The sequence below is a fragment of the Hyla sarda genome, unplaced genomic scaffold (genome assembly GCF_029499605.1).
Source record: "Hyla sarda isolate aHylSar1 unplaced genomic scaffold, aHylSar1.hap1 scaffold_676, whole genome shotgun sequence".
In the NCBI taxonomy this organism is placed as follows: domain Eukaryota; kingdom Metazoa; phylum Chordata; class Amphibia; order Anura; family Hylidae; genus Hyla; species Hyla sarda.
Window position 1 is genome coordinate 134673 of NW_026610693.1, and position 24080 is coordinate 158752.

General features: G+C 44.9%; 1 protein-coding gene across 3 annotated transcripts in view; it reads left to right on the plus strand.

Moving 5' to 3' along the window:
* LOC130343257 (zinc finger protein ZFP2-like) overlaps positions 1-22628 on the plus strand; it is a 68609-nt gene extending 45981 nt beyond the window's left edge. Inside the window, exons 1-8 of one of the 3 annotated variants that reach the window (XM_056554338.1) lie at positions 2855-3049; positions 3288-3467; positions 5274-5400; positions 5512-5603; positions 7767-7845; positions 7953-8044; positions 8175-8283; positions 19468-22626. In XM_056554338.1, the coding sequence (XP_056410313.1) occupies positions 2972-3049; positions 3288-3467; positions 5274-5400; positions 5512-5603; positions 7767-7845; positions 7953-8044; positions 8175-8283; positions 19468-21374 (2664 nt within the window). In that variant the 5' untranslated portion in view covers positions 2855-2971 and the 3' untranslated portion in view covers positions 21375-22626. Of the gene's footprint in view, positions 1-2854; positions 3050-3287; positions 3468-5273; positions 5401-5511; positions 5604-7766; positions 7846-7952; positions 8045-8174; positions 8284-19467 lie in introns of those variants that run through there. The other 2 variants (XM_056554339.1, XM_056554337.1) reach the window with 2 other exon arrangements.
* The last annotated feature ends 1452 nt before the right edge of the window (positions 22629-24080 follow it).

The window sequence follows — 24080 nt, forward strand, 5'->3', positions numbered from 1 at the left end:
CTCCATGGCAGACTATTACTCGCTCCCTGCAGACTATTACTCGCTCCCTGCAGACTATTACTCGGCCCCCTGCAGACTATTACTCGGCCCCCTGCAGACTATTACTTGGCCCCCTGCAGACTATTACTTGGCCCCCTGCAGACTATTACTTGGCCCCCTGCAGACTATTACTCGGCCCCCTGCAGACTATTACTCGGCCCCCTGCAGACTATTACTTGGCCCCCTGCAGACTATTACTTGGCCCCCTGCAGACTATTACTTGGCCCCCTGCAGACTATTACTCGCTCCATGGCAGACTATTACTCGCTCCCTGCAGACTATTACTCGCTCCCTGCAGACTATTACTCGCTCCCTGCAGACTATTACTCGGCCCCCTGCAGACTATTACTCGGCCCCCTGCAGACTATTACTCGGCCCCCTGCAGACTATTACTTGGCCCCCTGCAGACTATTACTCGCTCCCTGCAGACTATTACTCGGCCCCCTGCAGACTATTACTCGGCCCCCTGCAGACTATTACTCGCTCCCTGCAGACTATTACTCGCTCCCTGCAGACTATTACTCGCTCCCTGCAGACTATTACTCGGCCCCCTGCAGACTATTACTTGGCCCCCTGCAGACTATTACTTGGCCCCCTGCAGACTATTACTCGCTCCCTGCAGACTATTACTCGGTCATATACACCACCAAGAGGAAACCTCACCCGATACTAAAGCTTTTCTCCTCACAGCAAATCACTCACAATCCCGCCAAATCTATTGTTCTTCTACAGACTCCACACTGGCTCCGCCTACTCGATGTCTAGTCACATGGCTGGTCACATGGTCATGACATCATCACAGGTCCTTTACCTGGCTAGGAAATAACATCTACCGTGAAGAGAAGTCGGAAGGTAATAATATGTGAGGTTTCAGCTTTATAGGTGCGATCATCATCTCCTTCTACAGGACCAACCCCTCCAGCTGATCCAGTTGTCTCCTCTCCCCCTCCAGCTGATCCGGTTGTCTCCTCTTCCCCTCCAGCTGATCCGGTTGTCTCCTCTTCCCCTCCAGCTGATCCGGTTGTCTCCTCTTCCCCTCCAGCTGATCCGGTTGTCTCCTCTTCCCCTCCAGCTGATCCGGTTGTCTCCTCTTCCCCTCCAGCTGATCCGGTTGTCTCCTCTTCCTCCTCCAGCTGATCCGGTTGTCTCCTCTTCCTCCTCCAGCTGATCCGGTTGTCTCCTCTTCCTCCTCCAGCTGATCCGGTTGTCTCCTCTTCCTCCTCCAGCTGATCCGGTTGTCTCCTCTTCCTCCTCCAGCTGATCCGGTTGTCTCCTCTTCCTCCTCCAGCTGATCCGGTTGTCTCCTCTTCCTCCTCCAGCTGATCCGGTTGTCTCCTCTTCCTCCTCCAGCTGATCCGGTTGTCTCCTCTTCCTCCTCCAGCTGATCCGGTTGTCTCCTCTTCCCCTCCGGTTGTCTCCTCTTCCCCTCCGGTTGTCTCCTCTTCCCCTCCAGCTGATCCAGTTGTCTCCTCTTCCCCTCCAGCTGATCCGGTTGTCTCCTCTTCCCCTCCAGCTGATCCAGTTGTCTCCTCTTCCCCTCCAGCTGATCCAGTTGTCTCCTCTTCCCCTCCAGCTGATCCAGTTGTCTCCTCTTCCCCTCCAGCTGATCCGGTTGTCTCCTCTTCCCCTCCAGTTGTCTCCTCTTCCCCTCCAGTTGATCCGGTTGTCTCCTCTTCCCCTCCAGCTGATCCGGTTGTCTCCTCTTCCCCTCCGGTTGTCTCCTCTTCCCCTCCGGTTGTCTCCTCTTCCCCTCCGGTTGTCTCCTCTTCCCCTCCGGTTGTCTCCTCCAGCTGATCCAGTTGTCTCCTCTTCCCCTCCAGCTGATCCAGTTGTCTCCTCTTCTCCTCCAGCTGATCCGGTTGTCTCCTCTTCTCCTCCAGCTGATCCGGTTGTCTCCTCTTCTCCTCCAGCTGATCCGGTTGTCTCCTCTTCTCCTCCAGCTGATCCGGTTGTCTCCTCTTCCCCTCCAGCTGATCCGGTTGTCTCCTCTTCCCCTCCAGCTGATCCGGTTGTCTCCTCTTCCCCTCCAGCTGATTCGGTTGTCTCCTCTTCCCCTCCAGTTGTCTCCTCTTCTCCTCCAGCTGATCCAGTTGTCTCCTCTTCTCCTCCAGCTGATCCAGTTGTCTCCTCTTCTCCTCCAGCTGATCCGGTTGTCTCCTCTTCTCCTCCAGCTGATCCGGTTGTCTCCTCTTCCCCTCCAGCTGATCCGGTTGTCTCCTCTTCCCCTCCAGCTGATCCGGTTGTCTCCTCTTCCCCTCCGGCTGATCCGGTTGTCTCCTCTTCCCCTCCGGCTGATCCGGTTGTCTCCTCTTCCCCTCCGGCTGATCCGGTTGTCTCCTCTTCTCCTCCGGCTGATCCGGTTGTCTCCTCTTCTCCTCCGGCTGATCCGGTTGTCTCCTCTTCTCCTCCGGCTGATCCGGTTGTCTCCTCTTCCCCTCCGGCTGATCCGGTTGTCCCCTCTTCCCCTCCGGCTGATCCGGTTGTCTCCTCTTCCCCTCCGGCTGATCCGGTTGTCTCCTCTTCCCCTCCGGCTGATCCGGTTGTCTCCTCTTCCCCTCCGGCTGATCCGGTTGTCTCCTCTTCCCCTCCGGCTGATCCGGTTGTCTCCTCTTCCCCTCCGGCTGATCCGGTTGTCTCCTCTTCCCCTCCGGCTGATCCGGTTGTCTCCTCTTCCCCTCCGGCTGATCCGGTTGTCTCCTCTTCCCCTCCGGCTCATCCGGTTGTCTCCTCTTCCCCTCCGGCTCATCCGGTTGTCTCCTCTTCCCCTCCGGCTCATCCGGTTGTCTCCTCTTCCCCTCCGGCTCATCCGGTTGTCTCCTCTTCCCCTCCGGCTCATCCGGTTGTCTCCTCTTCCCCTCCGGCTCATCCGGTTGTCTCCTCTTCCCCTCCGGCTCATCCGGTTGTCTCCTCTTCCCCTGAATGACCCCCAAGGATGGACAAGGACAGGAATGAGATGACTAAGAGAATATTACACTTCACCTTGGAGATCCTCCACCTGCTGACCGGAGAGGTGAGGTGACCCATCTACATTTCCACCATTGTTGTCCCCATCTACATTTCCACCATTGTTGTCCCCGTCTTTGGAGACGCTCTATGTTCTGGATGTCTCTTTGTAGGTGAGGTCTCCAGAACTGACCCCAGTATTCCAGATGTGCTCACTAGAGCTCTATACAGGGGGCACAATCTCCTCTTTGTAGTGGGGGAGGAATACTGGGGTTAGTCCCCTCATTGTCTCTCTCCATACACAGGATTACACCATAGTGAAGAAGACATGGAGGGAGTGTGTGGCCCCCAGCAGCCATCTCCATGAGTCAGGAGGACGGAGCAGGGCCCGGGGCCCCATCACAGAGCCTCCACCTCACTCACTGATACATGACGAGAAGATCCTAGAACTCACCCACAGGATCACTGAGCTGCTGACTGGAGAGGTGACCCTGCTGGGACATTATACAGTAATGGAGGGGTCTGGTAATGATTAGAGAAGTGACCCTGCTGGGACATTATACAGTAATGGAGGGGTCTGGTGATGACTGGAGAGGTGACACTGCTGGGACATTATACAGTAATGGATGGGTCTGGTGATGAGAGGTGACACTGCTGGGACATTATACAGTAATGGAGGGGTCTGGTGATGAGAGGTGACACTGCTGGGACATTATACAGTAATGGAGGGGTCTGGTGATGACTGGAGAGGTGACACTTCTGGGACATTATACAGTAATGGAGGGGTCTGGTGATGACTGGAGAGGTGACACTGCTGGGACATTATACAGTAATGGAGGGGTCTGGTGATGACTGGAGAGGTGACACTGCTGGGACATTATACAGTAATGGAGGGGTCTGGTGATGACTGGAGAGGTGACACTGCTGGGACATTATACAGTAATGGAGGGGTCTGGTGATGACTGGAGAGGTGACACTGCTGGGACATTATACAGTAATGGAGGGGTCTGGTGATGACTGGAGAGGTGACACTGCTGGGACATTATACAGTAATGGAGGGGTCCGGTGATGACTGGAGAGGTGACACTGCTGGGACATTATACAGTAATGGATGGGTCTGGTGATGAGAGGTGACACTGCTGGGACATTATACAGTAATGGAGGGGTCTGGTGATGAGAGGTGACACTGCTGGGACATTATACAGTAATGGAGGGGTCTGGTGATGACTGGAGAGGTGACACTTCTGGGACATTATACAGTAATGGAGGGGTCCGGTGATGACTGGAGAGGTGACACTGCTGGGACATTATACAGTAATGGAGGGGTCTAGTGATGACTGGAGAGGTGACACTGCTGGGACATTATACAGTAATGGAGGGGTCTGGTGATGACTGGAGAGGTGACACGGCTGGGACATTATACAGTAATGGAGGGGTCTGATGATGACTGGAGAGGTGACACTGCTGGGACATTATACAGTAATGGAGGGGTCTGGAGATGACTGGAGAGGTGACACTGCTGGGACATTATACAGTAATGGAGGGGTCTGGAGATGACTGGAGAGGTGACACTGCTGGGACATTATACAGTAATGGAGGGGTCTGGTGATGACTGGAGAGGTGACACTGCTGGGACATTATACAGTAATGGAGGGGTCTGGTGATGATTAGAGAGGTGACACTGCTGGGACATTATACAGTAATGGAGGGGTCTGGTGATGATTAGAGAGGTGACACTGCTGGGACATTATACAGTAACGGAGGGGTCTGATGATGACTGGAGAGGTGACACTGCTGGGACATTATACAGTAATGGAGGGGTCTGGAGATGACTGGAGAGGTGACACTGCTGGGACATTATACAGTAATGGAGGGGTCTGGAGATGACTGGAGAGGTGACACTGCTGGGACATTATACAGTAATGGAGGGGTCTGGTGATGACTGGAGAGGTGACACTGCTGGGACATTATACAGTAATGGAGGGGTCCAGTGATGACTGGAGAGGTGACACTGCTGGGACATTATACAGTAATGGAGGGGTCTGGTGATGACTGGAGAGGTGACACTGCTGGGACATTATACAGTAATGGAGGGGTCTGGTGATGACTGGAGAGGTGACACTGCTGGGACATTATACAGTAATGGAGGGGTCTGGTGATGATTGGAGAGGTGACACTGCTGGGACATTATACAGTAATGGAGGGGTCTGGTGATGATTAGAGAGGTGACACTGCTGGGACATTATACAGTAATGGAGGGGTCTGGTGATGACGGTATCATTGTGTGTCAGGTTCCTATAAGGTGTCAGGATGTGGCGGTCTATTTCTCCATGGAGGAGTGGGAGTATGTAGAAGGACACAAGGATCTGTACCAGGACATAGTCATGATGGAGGATCACCGTCCCCTCACATCACAAGGTAAGAAGAGACATGTATATATATATATATATATATATATCACTCTCACTACCTAGTAACATAGAAATCTATCCAGCACTGATGTATGCATTCCCTGTGTGTTCCCTACAGATGGAGTCATTGATAAAAATCCACCCGAGAGGTGTCCACGTCCTCTGTATTCCCAGTACTGTCCAGAAGGAAATGTCCCAGAGAAGCATCAGGTAGATGGTTTTAAAGTTTCCAAATTATGACCATAAAGTGATTGATCCCATGATCAGTGGCACCATAGGTCCCACCTGAATTAAAGGGGAACTCCATTTGATCTCAATAGGGACCCCGACGATTTCCTGCCCGGCTCTGCTCATGCAAGAATAAATAAATAATTATGATCAAAATACCAGATCCTCAATCCAAAGTCGTAGTAATAAAATACCAGAACCACAGGGCCGGTTCTGCCTATAGGAAAAATAGGCATCCGCCTAGAGAAAGTAAGTAGCCAGAATCTGAAGCGCCCGCCCAGCAAACCCCCCCCCCCCCCTTTCCCCCAGTTTTATAATAATGTGCATTCTTCTGCCTGCTGGAGGAGCGCAGTGCCACCTCTGAGGCTGACAGGCCGGTCAGGTTCATCCAGCATCCTGACATTTCGTGCGCCGCCATACATCCGCCCCAACCCCCGCCCTGAACCAGGAGGAGGTTTGTTACAGCGTGTAACCCCAGTAGCAAGGAGATTACATGAGGAGGAGGTTTGTTACAGTGTGTAACCCCAGTAGTAAGGAGATTACATGAGGAGGAGGTTTGTTACAGTGTGTCACCCCAGTAGTAAGGAGATTACATGAGGAGGAGGTTTGTTACAGTGTGTCACCCCAGTAGTAAGGAGATTACATGTGGAGGAGGTTTGTTACAGTGTGTCACCCCAGTAGTAAGGAGATTATATGAGGAGGAGGTTTGTTACAGTGTGTCACCGCAGTAGTAAGGAGATTACATGAGGAGGAGGTTTGTTACAGTGTTTCACCCCAGTAGTATGGAGATTACATGAGGAGAAGGTTTGTTACAGTGTTTCACCCCAGTAGTAAAGAGATTACATGAGGAGGGGGTTTGTTACAGTGTGTCACCCCAGTAGTAAGGAGATTACATGAGGAAGAGGTTTGTTACAGTGTATCACCCCAGTAGTAAGGAGATTTCATAAGGAGGAGGTTTGTTACAGTGTGTCACCCCAGTAGTAAGGAGATTACATGAGGAGGAAGTTTGTTACAGTGTGTCACCCCAGTAGTAAGGAGATTACATGAGGAGGGGGTTTGTTACAGTGTGTCACCCCAGTAGTAAGGAGATTACATGAGGAGGGGGTTTGTTACAGTGTGTCACCCCAGTAGTAAGGAGATTACATGAGGAGGAGGTTTGTTACAGTGTGTCACCCCAGTAGTAAGGAGATTACATGAGGAGGAGGTTTGTTACAGTGTGTCACCCCAGTAGTAAGGAGATTACATGGGGAGGAGGTTTGTTACAGTGTGTCACCCCAGTAGTAAGGAGATTACATGGGGAGGAGGTTTGTTACAGTGTGTCACCCCAGTAGTAAGGAGATTACATGAGGAAGGGGTTTGTTACAGTGTGTCACCCCAGTAGTAAGGAGATTTCATAAGGAGGAGGTTTGTTACAGTGTGTCACCCCAGTAGTAAGGAGATTACATGAGGAGGAGGTTTGTTACAGTGTGTCACCCCAGTAGTAAGGAGATTACATGAGGAGGAGGTTTGTTACAGTGTGTCACCCCAGTAGTAAGGAGATTACATGAGGAGGAGGTTTGTTACAGTGTGTCACCCCATTAGTAAGGTGGGTGTGTGTCAAAGGGCCAAGCCATTAGGCAGGGTCAAGCAGCCTTAAAATATATTTTGCTTAGGGTGCGAAAACCCCCAATAAGATATAATAATAGACATGTCCCCCATGACTTCTCGGGTCACTTACCTCTTCTATAAAACATTGTGATGGAAAGGAAAGTGAAATAAAAGGGGGAGGGCGGGGCTTCTTCTAATCTTCCCACAGGTGACTGAGCTGGAGACACCACAGCCCAGTATAGAAGGGAAATACTTTTCCCGCCAATGGGCCTCCAGCCAATCAGAATGCTGTTGTTGGGCTGGAGCATCGCTGGGCAGAAGATCATGGTTACCGGGCAGAATCTGATCCTCCAATCAGAAGCAGGAATCCATCTCTCAGCAGAACAGCTGTTACCGGGCAGAATAACTGAGGAAAACAACCTGTGGAGATAAAGGAGGAAGAAGGAAATAAGGAGGAGGGGGACATGTATACTGGGGACCATGGGGCCGTGTGCCCCCCCCAGGTTATAATGGAATTCGGGAGCCCCTTTATTTATTGTTTATTTTTTTGCTCTTTAGGGTGAAGATCTGATGAATATTAAGGTTGAGGTTAAAGATGAACCAGAAGATGAGACGGATTTGGGGGCCGATCAGCAGTGTAAGGAGGGGGAGACTTTTATTGGTGGAGGGTCTCCTAGATACTACTACACCCATCATCTGATCATCACATGGAATAATCTATTCATCACTGTGTGTTCCCTACAGATGGAGTCATTGATAGAAATCCACCCGAGAGGTGTCCCCGCCCTCTGTATTCCCAGGACTGTCCAGAGGGAAATGTCCCAGAGAAGCATCAGGTAGATGAGGCTGATCCTATATCTCTATAGGGGGGTCCTGCAGTCATAGATGTGGGGGGTAGATTTTGAGGGTCTCTGTTGCTCCTCCTGTCTGCTGTATTGTAGTGAATTGTTCTATATGTCACATCAGGGGGGAGATCTGACTAATAATAAAGTGGAGGATGAAGAAGAGAGGATGAGGGGCCATCACCCGTGTATGAGGGAAGTGAAGGAGGAAATTCCAGGAGGTGTTACCCCGGGTATGTAATAATTCCAGGAGGTGTTACCCCGGGTATGTAATAATTCCAGGAGGTGTTACCCCAGGTAGGTAATAATTCCAGGAGGTGTTCCCCCAGGTAGGTAATAATTCCAGGAGGTGTTGTTCCAGGTAGGTAATTATTCCAGGAGGTGTTGTCCCAGGTATATAATAATTCCAGGAGGTGTTGTCCCATGTAGGTAATAATTCCAGGAGGCGTTACCCCAGGTAGGTAATAATGTCAGGAGGCGTTGTCCCAGGTAGGTAATAATTCCAGGAGGCATTGTCCCAGGTAGGTAATAATTCCAGGAGGCGTTGTCCCAGGTAGGTAATTATTCCAAGAGGTGTTACCCCAGGTAGGTAATAATTCCAGGAGGTGTTACCCCCGGGTATGTAATAATTCCAGGAGGTGTTCCCCCAGGTAGGTAATAATTCCAGGAGGTGTTGTTCCAGGTAGGTAATTATTCCAGGAGGTGTTGTCCCAGGTATGTAATAATTCCAGGAGGTGTTGTCCCAGGTAGGTAATAATTCCAGGAGGCGTTGTCCCAGGTAGGTAATAATTCCAGGAGGCGTTGTCCCAGGTAGGTAATAATTCCAGGAGGCGTTGTCCCAGGTAGGTAATAATTCCAGGAGGCGTTGTCCCAGGTAGGTAATAATTCCAGGAGGTGTTACCCCGGGTATGTAATAATTCCAGGAGGTGTTACCCCAGGTAGGTAATAATTCCAGGAGGTGTTCCCCCAGGTAGGTAATAATTCCAGGAGGTGTTGTTCCAGGTAGGTAATTATTCCAGGAGGTGTTGTCCCAGGTATGTAATAATTCCAGGAGGTGTTGTCCCATGTAGGTAATAATTCCAGGAGGCGTTACCCCAGGTAGGTAATAATGTCAGGAGGCGTTGTCCCAGGTAGGTAATAATTCCAGGAGGCGTTGTCCCAGGTAGGTAATAATTCCAGGAGGCGTTGTCCCAGGTAGGTAATAATTCCAGGAGGCGTTGTCCCAGGTAGGTAATAATTCCAGGAGGTGTTACCCCAGGTATGTAATAATTCCAAGAGGTGTTACCCCAGGTATGTAATAATTCCAAGAGGTGTTACCCCAGGTAGGTAATAATTCCAGGAGGTGTTACCCCCAGGTAGGTAATAATTCCAGGAGGTGTTACCCCAGGTAGGTAATTATTCCAGGAGGTGTTACCCTAGGTAGGTAATAATTCCAGGAGGTGTTACTCAGGTAGGTAATAATTCCAGGAGGTGTTACCCCAGGTATGTAATATTTCCAGGAGGTGTTACCCCAGGTAGGTAATTATTCCAGGAGGTGTTACCCCAGGTAGGTAATAATTCCAGGAGGTGTTACCCCCAGGTAGGTAATAATTCCAGGAGGTGTTACCCCAGGTAGGTAATTATTCCAGGAGGTGTTACCCTAGGTAGGTAATAATTCCAGGAGGTGTTACCCAGGTAGGTAATAATTCCAGGAGGTGTTACCCCAGGTATGTAATATTTCCAAGAGGTGTTACCCCAGGTAGGTAATTATTCCAGGAGGTGTTACCCCAGGTAGGTAATAATTCCAGGAGGTGTTACCCCAGGTAGGTAATAATGGATTTACAGAGGGAATTCAGAAAACTTGTTAAACTTTTAACCTGTCAAGGACCAAGGGTGTACATGTACGCCCTGAGTCCGCTCCCAATGTATAACGGTCGGGCCCGGCCTCTAACAACACGGCTGGGACCCGTGTCTAATAGCGCGCGGCATTGATCGCTGTGCTGCGCGCTATTAACCCTTTAGACGCGGCGTTCAAAGTTTAACGCCGCGTCTAAAATGAAAGTGAAACCATGCCGGTTCGCTCAGGGAGCTGTTCGGGATAGCAGCGGTGAAATGGCATCTCGAACAGCTTACAGAACAGCTGAAGGATCCCTACCTGCCTCCTCGCTGTCCGATCGCCGAATAACTGCTCAGTGCCTGAGATCCAGGCATGAGCAGTCAAGCGGCAGAATCATCGATTAGTGGTTTCTTATGAGAAACCACTGATCAATGTAAAAGATCAGTGTGTGCAGTGTTAAAGGTCCCTATGGGATAATAAAGATCAGTATGATCAGTATAAGAGATCAGTGTGTGCAGTGTTATAGTCTCCTATGGGATAATAATGATCAGTATAAGAGCTCAGTGTGTGCAGTGTTATAGTCTCCTATGGGATAACAATGATCAGTATAAGAAATCAGTGTGATCAGTATTATAGTCTCCTATGGGATAATAATGATCAGTATAAGAGATCAGTGTGTGCAGTGTTATAGTTTCCTATGGGATAATAATAATAATCAGTATAAGAGATCAGTGTGTGCAGTGTTATAGGTCCTTATGGGATAATAATGATCAGTATAAGAGATCAGTGTGTGCAGTGTGATAGGTCCCTATGGGATAATAATGATCAGTATAAGAGAAAAGTGTGTGCAGTATTATAGGCTCCTATGGGATAATAATGATCAGTATAAGATCAGTGTGTGCAGTATTATAGGCTCCTATGGGATAATAATGATCAGTATAAGAGATCAGTGTGTGCAGTGTTATAGTCTCCTATGGGATAATAATGATCAGTATAAGAGATCAGTGTGTGCAGTGTTATAGGTCCCTATGGGATAATAATGATCAGTATAAGAGATCAGTGTGTGCAGTGTTATAGTCTCCTATGGGATAATAATGATCAGTATAAGAGATCAGTGTGTGCAGTGCTGTAGGTCCCTATGGTATAACAATGATCAGTATAAGAGATCAGTGTGTGCAGTGTTATAGTCTCCTATGGGATAATAATGATCAGTATAAGAGATCAGTGTGTGCAGTGTTATAGTCTCCTATGGGATAATAATGATCAGTATAAGAGATCAGTGTGTGCAGTGTTATAGTCTCCTATCGGATAATAATGATCAGTATAAGAGATCAGTGTGTGCAGTGTTATCGTCTCCTATGGGATAATAATGATCAGTATAAGAGATCAGTGTGTGCAGTGTTATAGTCTCCTATGGGATAACAATGATCAGTATAAGAGATCAGTATGTGCAGTGTTATAGTCTTCTATGGGATAATAATGATCAGTATAAGAGATCAGTGTGTGCAGTGTTATAGGTCCCTATGGGATAATAATGATCAGTATAAGAGATCAATGTGTGCAGTGTTATAGTCTCCTATGGGATAATAATGATCAGTATAAGAGATTAGTGTGTGCAGTGTTATAGTCTCCTATGGGATAATAATGATCAGTATAAGAGATCAGTGTGTGCAGTGTTATAGTCTATGGGATAACAATGATCAGTATAAGAGATCAGTGTGTACAGGGTTATAGTCTCCTATTGGATAATAATGATCAGTATAAGAGATCATTATGTGCAGTGTTATAGTCTTCTATGGGATAATAATGATCAGTATAAGAGATCAGTGTGTGCAGTGTTATAGTCTCTTATGGGATAATAATGATCAGTATAAGAGATCAGTGTGTGCAGTGTTACAGTCTCCTATGGGATAATAATGATCAGTATAAGAGATCAGTGTGTGCAGTGTTATAGTCTCCCATGGGATAATAATGATCAGTATAAGAGATCAGTGTGTGCAGTGTTACAGTCTCCTATGGGATAATAATGATCAGTATAAGAGATCAGTGTGTGCAGTGTTATAGGTCCCTATGGGATAATAATGATCAGTATAAGAGATAAGTGTGCACAGTGTTATAGGTCCCTATGGGATAATAATGATCAGTATAAGAGATCAGTGTGTGCAGTGCTGTAGGTCCCTATGGGATAATAATGATCAGTATAAGAGATCAGTGTGTGCAGTGTTATAGTCTCCTATGGGATAATAATGATCAGTATAAGAGATCAGTGTGTGCAGTGCTGTAGGTCCCTATGGTATAACAATGATCAGTATAAGAGATCAGTGTGTGCAGTGTTATAGTCTCCTATGGGATAATAATGATCAGTATAAGAGATCAGTGTGTGCAGTGTTATAGTCTCCTATGGGATAATAATGATCAGTATAAGAGATCAGTGTGTGTGTTGTGCTGTAGGTCCCTATGGTATAACAATGATCAGTATAAGAGATCAGTGTGTGCAGTGTTATAGTCTCCTATGGGATAATAATGATCAGTATAAGAGATCAGTGTGTGCAGTGTTATAGGTCCCTATGGGATAACAATGATCAGTATAAGAGATCAGTGTGTGCAGTGTTATAGGTCCCTATGGGATAACAATGATCAGTATAAGAGATCAGTGTGTGCAGTGTGATAGGTCCCTATGGGATAATAATGATCAGTATAAGAGATCAGTGTGTGCAGTATTATAGGCTCCTATGGGATAATAATGATCAGTATAAGATCAGTGTGTGCAGTATTATAGGCTCCTATGGGATAATAATGATCAGTATAAGAGATCAGTGTGTGCAATGTTATAGTCTCCTATGGGATAACAATGATCAGTATAAGATCAGTGTGTGCAGTGTTATAGTCTCCTATGGGATAATAATGATCAGTATAAGAGATCAGTGTGTGCAGTGTTATAGTCTCCTATGGGATAATAATGATCAGTATAAGAGATCAGTGTGATCAGTGTTCTAGTCTCCTATGGAATAATAATGATCAGTATATGAGACCAGTGTGTGCAGTGTTATATTCTCCTATGGGATAATAATGATCAGTATAAGAGATCAGTGTGTGCAGTGTTATAGGTCCCTATGGGATAATAATGATCAGTATAAGAGATCAGTGTGTGCAGTGTTATAGTCTCCTATGGGATAACAATGATCAGTATAAGAGATCAGTGTGTGCAGTGTTATCGTCTCCTATGGGATAATAATGATCAGTATAAGAGATCAGTGTGTACAGTGTTATAGTCTCCTATGGGATAACAATGATCAGTATAAGAGATCAGTATGTGCAGTGTTATAGTCTTCTATGGGATAATAATGATCAGTATAAGAGATCAGTGTGTGCAGTGTTATAGGTCCCTATGGGATAATAATGATCAGTATAAGAGATCAATGTGTGCAATGTTATAGTCTCCTATGGGATAATAATGATCAGTATAAGAGATCAGTGTGTACAGTGTTATAGTCTCCTATGGGATAATAATGATCAGTATAAGAGATCAGTGTGTCCAGTGTTACAGTCTCCTATGGGATAATAATGATCAGTATAAGAGATCAGTGTGTGCAGTGTTATAGGTCCCTATGGGATAATAATGATCAGTATAAGAGATAAGTGTGCACAGTGTTATAGGTCCCTATGGGATAATAATGATCAGTATAAGAGATCAGTGTGTGCAGTGCTGTAGGTCCCTATGGGATAATAATGATCAGTATAAGAGATCAGTGTGTGCAGTGTTATAGGTCCCTATGGGATAATAATGATCAGTATAAGAGATCAGTGTGTGCAGTGTTATAGTCTCCTATGGGATAATAATGATCAGTATAAGAGATCAGTGTGTGCAGTGTTATAGTCTCCTATGGGATAATAATGATCAGTATAAGAGATCAGTGTGTGTGTTGTGCTGTAGGTCCCTATGGTATAACAATGATCAGTATGAGATCAGTGTGTGCAGTGTTATAGTCTCCTATGGGATAATAATGATCAGTATAAGAGATCAGTGTGGCAATGTTATAGGTCCCTATGGGATAACAATGATCAGAATAAGAGATCAGTGTGTGCAGTGTTATAGGTCCCTATGGGATAACAATGATCAGTATAAGAAATCAGTGTGTGCAGTGTTATAGGTCCCTATGGGATAACAATGATCAGTATAAGAGATCAGTGTGTGCAGTGTTATAGGTCCCTATGGGATAACAATGATCAGTATAAGAGATCAGTGTGTGCAGTGTTATAGGTCCCTATGGGATAACAATGATCAGTATAAGAGATCAGTGTGTGCAGTGCTGTAGGTCCCTATGGGATAATAATGATCAGTATAAGAGATCAGTGTGTGCAGTGTTATAGGTCCCTATGGGATAATAATGATCAGTATAAGAGATCAGTGTGTGCAGTGCTGTAGGTCCCTATGGGATAATAATGATCAGTATAAGAGATCAGTGTGTGCAGTGTTATAGGTCCCTATGGGATAATAATGATCAGTATAAGAGATCAGTGTGTGCAGTGTTATAGTCTCCTATGGGATAATAATGATCAGTATAAGAGATCAGTGTGTGCAGTGCTGTAGGTCCCTATGGTATAACAATGATCAGTATAAGAGATCAGTGTGTGCAGTGTTATAGTCTCCTATGGGATAATAATGATCAGTGTGTGCAGTGTTATAGTCTCCTATGGGATAATAATGATCAGTATAAGAGATCAGTGTGGCAGTGTTATAGGTCCCTATGGGATAACAATGATCAGTATAAGAGATCAGTGTGTGCAGTGTTATAGGTCCCTATGGGATAACAATGATCAGTATAAGAGATCAGTGTGTGCAGTGTTATAGGTCCCTATGGGATAACAATGATCAGTATAAGAGATCAGTGTGTGCAGTGTTATAGGTCCCTATGGGATAATAATGATCAGTATAAGAGATCAGTGTGTGCAGTGTTATAGGTCCCTATGGGATAACAATGATCAGTATAAGAGATCAGTGTGTGCAGTGTTATAGTCTCCTATGGGATAATAATGATCAGTATAAGAGATTAGTGTGTGCAGTGTTATAGTCTCCTATGGGATAATAATGATCAGTATAAGAGATCAGTGTGTGCAGTGTTATAGTCTCCTATGGGATAATAATGATCAGTATAAGAGATCAGTGTGGCAGTGTTATAGGTCCCTATGGGATAACAATGATCAGTATAAGAGATCAGTGTGTGCAGTGTTATAGGTCCCTATGGGATAACAATGATCAGTATAAGAGATCAGTGTGTGCAGTGTTATAGGTCCCTATGGGATAACAATGATCAGTATAAGAGATCAGTGTGTGCAGTGTTATAGGTCCCTATGGGATAATAATGATCAGTATAAGAGATCAGTGTGTGCAGTGTTATAGGTCCCTATGGGATAACAATGATCAGTATAAGAGATCAGTGTGTGCAGTGTTATAGTCTCCTATGGTATAATAATGATCAGTATAAGAGATCAGTGTGTGCAGTGTTATAGTCTCCTATGGGATAATAATGATCAGTATAAGAGATCAGTGTGTGTGTTGTGCTGTAGGTCCCTATGGTATAACAATGATCAGTATAAGAGATCAGTGTGTGCAGTGTTATAGTCTCCTATGGGATAATAATGATCAGTATAAGAGATCAGTGTGGCAGTGTTATAGGTCCCTATGGGATAACAATGATCAGTATAAGAGATCAGTGTGTGCAGTGTTATAGGTCCCTATGGGATAACAATGATCAGTATAAGAGATCAGTGTGTGCAGTGTTATAGGTCCCTATGGGATAACAATGATCAGTATAAGAGATCAGTGTGTGCAGTGTTATAGGTCCCTATGGGATAATAATGATCAGTATAAGAGATCAGTGTGTGCAGTGTTATAGGTCCCTATGGGATAACAATGATCAGTATAAGAGATCAGTGTGTGCAGTGTTATAGGTCCCTATGGGATAATAATGATCAGTATAAGAGATCAGTGTGTGCAGTGTTATAGTCTCCTATGGGATAACAATGATCAGTATAAGATCAGTGTGTGCAGTGTTATAGTCTCCTATGGGATAATAATGATCAGTATAAGAGATCAGTGTGTGCAGTGTTATAGTCTCCTATGGGATAACAATGATCAGTATAAGAGATCAGTGTGTGCAGTGTTATAGGTCCCTATGGGATAATAATGATCAGTATAAGAGATCAGTGTGTGCAGTGTTATAGGTCCCTATGGGATAATAATGATCAGTATAAGAGATCAGTGTGTGCAGTGTTATAGTCCCCTATGGGATAACAATGATCAGTATAAGAGATCAGTGTGTGCAGTGCTGTAGGTCCCTATGGGAGCTATAAGACTGCAAAAAATAAAAGTGAATGAATATCATTTAACCCCTCCCCTAATAAAAGTTTGAATCACCCCCCTTTTCCCGTAAAAAAAAAATAAAAAAAAATAAAACAGTGTAAATAAAAATAAACATATGTGGTATCGCCGCGTGCGGAAATGTCCGAATTATAAAAATATATCATTAATTAAACCGCACGGTCAATGGCGTACGCGCAAAAAATTCCAAAGTCCAATATAGTGCATTTTTGGTCACTTTTTATATCATGAAAAAATGAATAAAAAGCGATCAATAATTGCGATCAATACAAAAATGGTACCGATAAAAATTTCAGATCACGGCGCAAAAAATTTGCCTAATACCGCCCCGTATGCGGAAAAATAAAAAAGTTATAGGGGTCAGAAGATGAGAATTTTAAACGTATACATTTTCCTGCATGTAGTTATGACTTTTTCAAACCTATATAAGTCGGGGATCATTATAATCGTATGGACCTACAGAATAAAGAGAAGGTGTCATTTTTACCGAAAAATTTACTGTGTAGAAACGGAAGCCCCCAAAAGTTACAAAATGACGTTTTTTTTATTCAATTTTGTCTCACATTGATTTTTGTTTCCGTTTCGCCGTAGATTTTTGGGTAAAATGACTGATGTCCCTGCAAAGTAGAATTGGTGACGCAAAAAATAAGCATCATATGGATTTATAGGTGCAAAACTGAAAGAGTTATGATTTTTTAAAAGGTAAGGAGGAAAAAACGAAAATGAAAAAACGGAAAAACCCTGGGTTCTTAAGGGGTTAATCTTTATTTTCCAAGATTTTAATCAGATGACAAATCCTTCCCAGCAATGTCACCAGAACAGACATAAATATTAGTGTGAACCCATCCGGAATATCAAGTGCCAATTAACCCCTTAAAGGGGTACTCCGGTGAAAACCTTTTTTCTTTTAAATCAACTGGCTCTGGAAAGTTAAACAGATTTGTAAATTACTTCTATTAAAAAATCTTAATCCTTCCTGTACTTATTAGCTGCTAAATACTATAGAGGAAATTCTTTTCTTTTTGGAATGCTCTCTGATGACATCACGACCACAGTGCTCTTTGCTGACGTTATTATAATAATAATAACGCTTTGTTTATTGTTGTCCTTAGTGGGATTTGAACCCAAGTCCCCAGCACTGCAAGGCAGCAGTGCTAACCACTGAGCTACCATGCTGCCCTTAGCATATATCTGCTATGCACGGTTGCTAAAATGGACAGAGATGTCAGCAGAGAGCACTGTGCTCGTGATGTCATCAGTGTTCCAAAAAGAAAGGAATTTCCTCTGTAGCATTCAGCAGCTAATAAGTACTGGAAGGATTAAGATTTTTTAATAGAAGTAATTTACAAATATGTTTAACTTTCTGGCACCAGTTGATTTAAAAGAAAAAAGGTTTTCACCGGAGTACCCCTTTAAGGACTCAGGGTTTTCCGTTTTGCACTTTCTTTTTTCCTCCTCAGGCCCATATAAGGCTCGTTTTATCCGCTACTCATTTATCTTTTTAATGACATCAATCAATTAATAATAAAATCTACCGTGTAACCAAAAAACTATTAATCACTTTTCAGTAAAAATGACTCCATATCTGTCATTTTGGTTCCTACGGTTACCGGAGGATAAAGAAATTCTAACTCCATGCTCCAAAATCTGTATGTTTAATATTGTCCTGACCCCTATAACTTTATTATTTTTCCGTCTACAGGATTATGAGGCTCATTTTCTGCGCCGTGATCTGTAGTTTTTATCGCTACCATTTTTTTATACAAATTGACCAAAAATACTCAATTTTGGACTTAGGAATGTTTTTTACGCATACACCACTGACTGCGCGATTTAATTAACATAATGTTTTAATAGTTCAGACATTTACACGCTGCGATACCACACATGTTTATTTATATTATGTTTACATATTTTTTATATGGAATTTGGGAAAAGGGGGGGGGGGGGAGGGGTGATTCAAACTTTTATTAGGGAAGGGGCTAATTCACATTTATTAACTTATGTTTATTTTTATTTTTTACACCATTTTTAGCCCCCATAGGAGACTATACCATGTGATCTTCTGATTACATACACTGTTCTGTGCCTTTAGCATAGCATTGATCAGTGTTATCTGTGCTCGATTGCTCCAGCCTGCTGAGCCAGGCTGGAGCAACGCAGAAGAGATCGGATGGCGAGGAGCCAGGTAAGTGCCCTCCCACCGTCCTCTCAGCTGATCGGGACACCACGGTTTCACTGCGGTGGTCCCTATCAGCTCCGCTGAGCTACAGGGGATGCTTTTTTTTAATTTTAGACGCCACGATCAAGTTTAATTTCAGCATCTAATGGGTTAATGCCGGGCATCAAAGCAATTGGTGATATACGGCATTAGACACGGGTCCCAGCCGTTGTTAGCTACCGGGATCACCCCGCTATGATGTGGGGTCAGCTCGTGACCCTGCGTCATAGCAGGGGAGTGGAAACAGGGCGTACAGGTACACCCTGCGTCCTTCAGTGTATGATTAGCGCTTTTAAGGTGGGACCCCCGCCGGCCGTCTGCTTCTGCACTAAAGTTTCTATGCCCTCCCCCGTTGTTTGAATACTCATTATCTTCATCTCCACATCCTAGTGACGTGGAGTCACCTATCCCCTGAGCGTAGCGCTCTGTTTGCCCTAGTATAATTCCCAGAATGCATTGCTTTCCATCTCCTCTCCATCACAGTCCTCACACAGCAAGTTTCCTGCCTAGAACTCTGAGTAGTACATTCTGCAGCACTTGCTGTAATCATTCCCTGTCTGCTCCTCTGCCTGTATCATTGCTCAGCACGCTGTAACCACACCTCGTTCTCCATACATGTCCCAATAGAGATATATTAGTACGTTACAGGTCTCGGGGTGAAAACTTTTTGTGATAACGGAATATCCCTTTAAAATGTTTTTATTTATCAATTCAAATGTGAGAACAAAATGAAGGACAAAGTCCTGGACGCCATCACTGACGTTATAAAGTGTTTATAAAGCTTTATTTACATTGTGCAGATTTTGTGACAAGTTTTTAGTGCAGTTTTTCTTTAGCTATAACAGACATGGATTTAAAATCAATAGGAAATATGAAGGAAGTATTCATACCCCTACTTACTGCTGGAGCAAAATGTATCAAAAACTGCAAAAATATAATAAATGTCTCTACTTTGTGGTGTGGAAAAAAATAATAAAATGTATCTTTATCCCCAACAGGAAAAGAAGATGGAGAGATCATGGAGCGCTACTCAGGAGAAGATGGAGAGATCATGGAGCGCTCCGCAGGACAAGATGGAGAGATCATGGAGCGCTCCTCAGGAGAAGATGGAGAGATCATGGAGCGCTCCTCAGGAGAAGATGGAGAGATCATGGAGCGCTCCTCAGGAGAAGATGGAGAGATCATGGAGCGCTCCTCAGGACAAGATGGAGAGATCGTGGAGCGCTCCTCAGGACAAGATGGAGAGATCGTGGAGCGCCCCTCAGGAGAAGATGGAGAGATCGTGGAGCGCCCCTCAGGAGAAGATGGAGAGATCGTGGAGCGCCCCTCAGGACAAGATGGAGAGATCGTGGAGCGCCCCTCAGGAGAAGATGGAGAGATCATGGAGCGCCCCTCAGGAGAAGATGGAGAGATCGTGGAGCGCCCCTCAGGAGAAGATGGAGAGATCGTGGAGCGCCCCTCAGGACAAGATGGAGAGATCGTGGAGCGCCCCTCAGGACAAGATGGAGAGATCATGGAGCGCTCCTCAGGAGAAGATGGAGAGATCATGGAGCGCTCCTCAGGAGAAGATGGAGAGATCATGGAGCCCTCCTCAGGAGAAGACCTCCTTACCCCTAATGTCCATCCAGATCTATCCTATAATAATCCCCCTGATCATGAGGAACCTTCTCCTGACCAACCACACATTGTTACCACAAGGACAGAGAAGAAAGGGGGGGAAAGGATTCAATGTGATGAATGTGGGAAATGGTTTACTAGAAGATCAGATCTTGTTAAACATGAGAGAAGTCACACAGGAGAGAAGCCGTATTCATGTTCAGAATGTGGGAAATGTTTTACATATCAATCAGATCTTGTTAAACATAATAGAATCCACACAGGAGAGAAGCCGTATTCATGTTCAGAATGTGGAAAATGCTTTATAACCAAATCACATCTTGTTAGTCATGAAAGAATTCATACAGGAGAGAAGCCGTATTCATGTTCAGAATGTGGAAAATGCTTTATAAGCAAATCACATCTGGTTACTCATGAAAGAATTCACACAGGAGAGAAGCCGTATTCATGTTCAGAATGTGGAAAATGCTTTATAAGCAAACCAAATCTTGTTAGTCATGAAAGAATTCACACAGGAGAGAAGCCATATTCTTGTTCAGAATGTGGAAAATGTTTTATAAAGAAAGCAAATCTTATTGACCATGAGAGAATTCACACAGGAGAGAAGCCGTTTTCATGTTCAGAATGTGGGAAATGTTTTACATGTAAATCAGATCTTGTTAAACATAATAGAATCCACACAGGAGAGAAGCCGTATTCGTGTTCAGAATGTGGAAAATGCTTTATAAGCAAATCACATCTTGTTAGTCATGAAAGAATTCACACAGGAGATAAGCCGTATTCATGTTCAGAATGTGGAAAATGCTTTATAAGCAAATTCCATCTTGTTACTCATGAAAGAATTCACACAGGAGAGAAGCCGTATTCATGTTCAGAATGTGGAAAATGCTTTATAAGCAAATCACATCTTGTTAGTCATAAGAGCATTCACACAGGAGAGAAGCCATATTCATGTTCAGAGTGTGGGAAATGCTTTAGACTGAAAACAGATCTTATTATACATGAGAAAATTCACACACAAGAGAAGGCGTATTCATGTTCAGAATGTGGGAAATGTTTTACAAGGAAAACAAATCTTAATGTACATGAGAGAATTCACACAGGAGAGAAGCCATATTCATGTTCAGAATGTGGTAAATGCTTTATTAATAAATCACATCTTGTGAGACACAATAGAATTCACACAGGAGAAAGGCCATATTCATGCTCAGAATGTGAAAAATGTTTTGTACGAAAACAAAATCTTGTCGCACATAAGAGAATTCACACAAGACAGAGGCCACTTTGATGTTCAGAATTCAGAAGAGAATAAACCCCGCCCCCATAACTATACCTGATTGGACAGAATTGTGGCAGAACATGCACCAGAATAATGTTGTGTAGAATTAATTACTTCATGTAACAGTCATAATAAGGTGCGACCGGGGCCAAATCCTGTGTATTATATCATTTAGTGATGAATAAAGTCTTTACCGCATTTTATTATTGTATCGTCTATTTACTCCATATTTCTATTAGTCTTAATGTGATACTGCAGAACCTCTATATAAGATCATCACATCCTGATATACTGCAGAACCTCTATATAAGATCATCACACCCTATATACTGCAGAACCTCTATATAAGATCATCACATCCTGATATACTGCAGAACCTCTATATAAGATCATCACATCCTGATATACTGCAGAACCTCTATATAAGATCATCACATCCTGATATACTGCAGAACCTCTATATAAGATCATCACATCCTGATATACTGCAGAACCTCTATATAAGATCATCACATCCTGATATACTGCAGAGCCCTCTATATAAGATCCTCACACCACTCTCTCCATTACACACAGGTTACACCATTATTTCACACACCCGTCTCTTCCCAGACCATTTCCGGACACTCAGCAGAAGGAAAGTTGGTGTCATGGCGTCAATCACATGTCCCGCCATCCACAGACACTTTCATTTCTAGTAGTTTCATGAAGAAGAAAACAGGACGGCTACAGCCCGGAACCATCATCTCTTCTGTTTGGATGGTTGTTTTGGAATGCGGAGGCCTCGTGGTGATCGCTTCCATTCTGCCATTGGTGCGGAGCGACACGCTGCCCCCTGCTGGGGTGATGATTTGTGATCCGAGGGACAGTGACAGCTCCGCTATATGTCCGCGCCTCCCAGACGTGTCCAATGAGCGTGCGCTAATCTTTGATGACTTCCTCCATTTCACAAACCATATTCGGTCCCTTTCTTATCTCTATGGGACATGGGAGTAATGTCACCTATGGGGGCGCTATTTAAGTCTGTTGTTTCCATTGGGAAGCGATGTGAATCCAGGCTGCCAGCAATATGAAGCTGGAGAATTTAACCACTTGGGACCGCATACGGGAGGAGGGCACTAAAAAGGCAAAAAGCTGGTGTAAAAGGGGCAGGAAAAAAATGTTAATTCCTTTAAAGGGGTACTCCACCCCTAGACATCTTATCCGCTAACCAAAGAATAGGGGAGAAGATATCGTGAGGATCCCGCCGCTGGGACCTCCCGCGATCTCCCTGCTGCACACGGCGTCAGTGCAGCGTCGGAGGCTTATGACGCCACAGCCACGCCCCCTCCCATAGACTTGCATTGAGGGGGCGTGGCCGTGATTTCACGAGCCTCTGAGGCTGCACCTGATTCTTGGTGCAGCCGGGAGATCGAGGGGGGTCCCAGTGGCGGGATCCTTTGGATAGGGGATACGATGTCTAGGGGCGGAGTACCCCTTTAAAGTGAACCTTTCATCAACAAAAACTTTTTATTTCATGTAGATAATACAATAATATGTATATTTGTAACATACCCCGCTTGTCCTCAGTGGAGAAAGAAAAAGAGAACGAGAAAGAAAAAGAGAGGGAACGAGAGAGAGAACGAGAGAGAGAGAATGAGAGAACGAGAGAGAGAGAATGAGAGAACGAGAGAGAGAACGAGAGAGAGAACGAGAGAGAGAGAACGAGAGAGAGAGAACGAGAGAGAGAGAATGAGAGAGAGAGAACGAGAAGAGAACGAGAGAGCGAGAGAGAGAACAAGAGAGAACGAGAGAGAGAACGAGAGAGAGAGAACGAGAGAGAGAGAATGAGAGAGAACGAGAAGAGAACAAGAGAGAAAGAACGAGAGAGCGAGAGAGAGAACGAGAAGAGAACAAGAGAGAAAGAACGAGAGAGAGAACAAGAGAGAACGAGAGAGAAAGAACGAGAGAGCGAGAGAGAGGGAGAGAACGAGAGAGAGAGAGAACGAGAGAGAGAGAACGAGAGAGTGAGAACGAAAGAGAGAGAACGAGAGAGAGAGAACGAGAGAGAGAGAACGAGAGAGAGAGAACGAGAGAGAGAGAACGAGAGAGAGAGAACGAGAGAGAGAGAGAGAGAGAGAGAGAGAACGAGAGAGAGAGAACGAGAGAGAGAGAACGAGAAGAGAACAAGAGAGAAAGAACGAGAGAGAGAACAAGAGAGAACGAGAGAGAAAGAACGAGAGAGAGAGAGGGAGAGAACGAGAGAGCGAAAGAGAGAACGAGAGAGAGAGAACGAGAGAGAAGGAGTCGACAACGACTGCCAGAGGTCCTTTACCTCAGGAATTGTGTTGTGTGAACGTATGTTCATGTATTTAACATTGAGAAGTGCCCTTTTTTCTACTTGAGCCCCTGCCCCCCCAAAATATCTGTGGTCGCCCCTGGCCGGTAGGGAATATGGTTTGACCAAATCTGATTCAAGCTCCACAACGAGGCACCCTGAACGGCACTGACCAAATCCAACTGGGCTAGCCTCGCCCCATAATAATATTTTCACAAGTAGGGTACAGACAGCCCCCCAACGTTTATACATAACCGTGCGAGAGATAAAATTAAAGATATCCGCCGCTACGAGCAGTCACACAGATCTGCGAGTTGCGCGCGCATGTGCAGTTTACTCACAGACATCGCGGCCGCTCCCTGGGAGCAGGGGGGGGGGGAGCGACCACGATGTCCGTG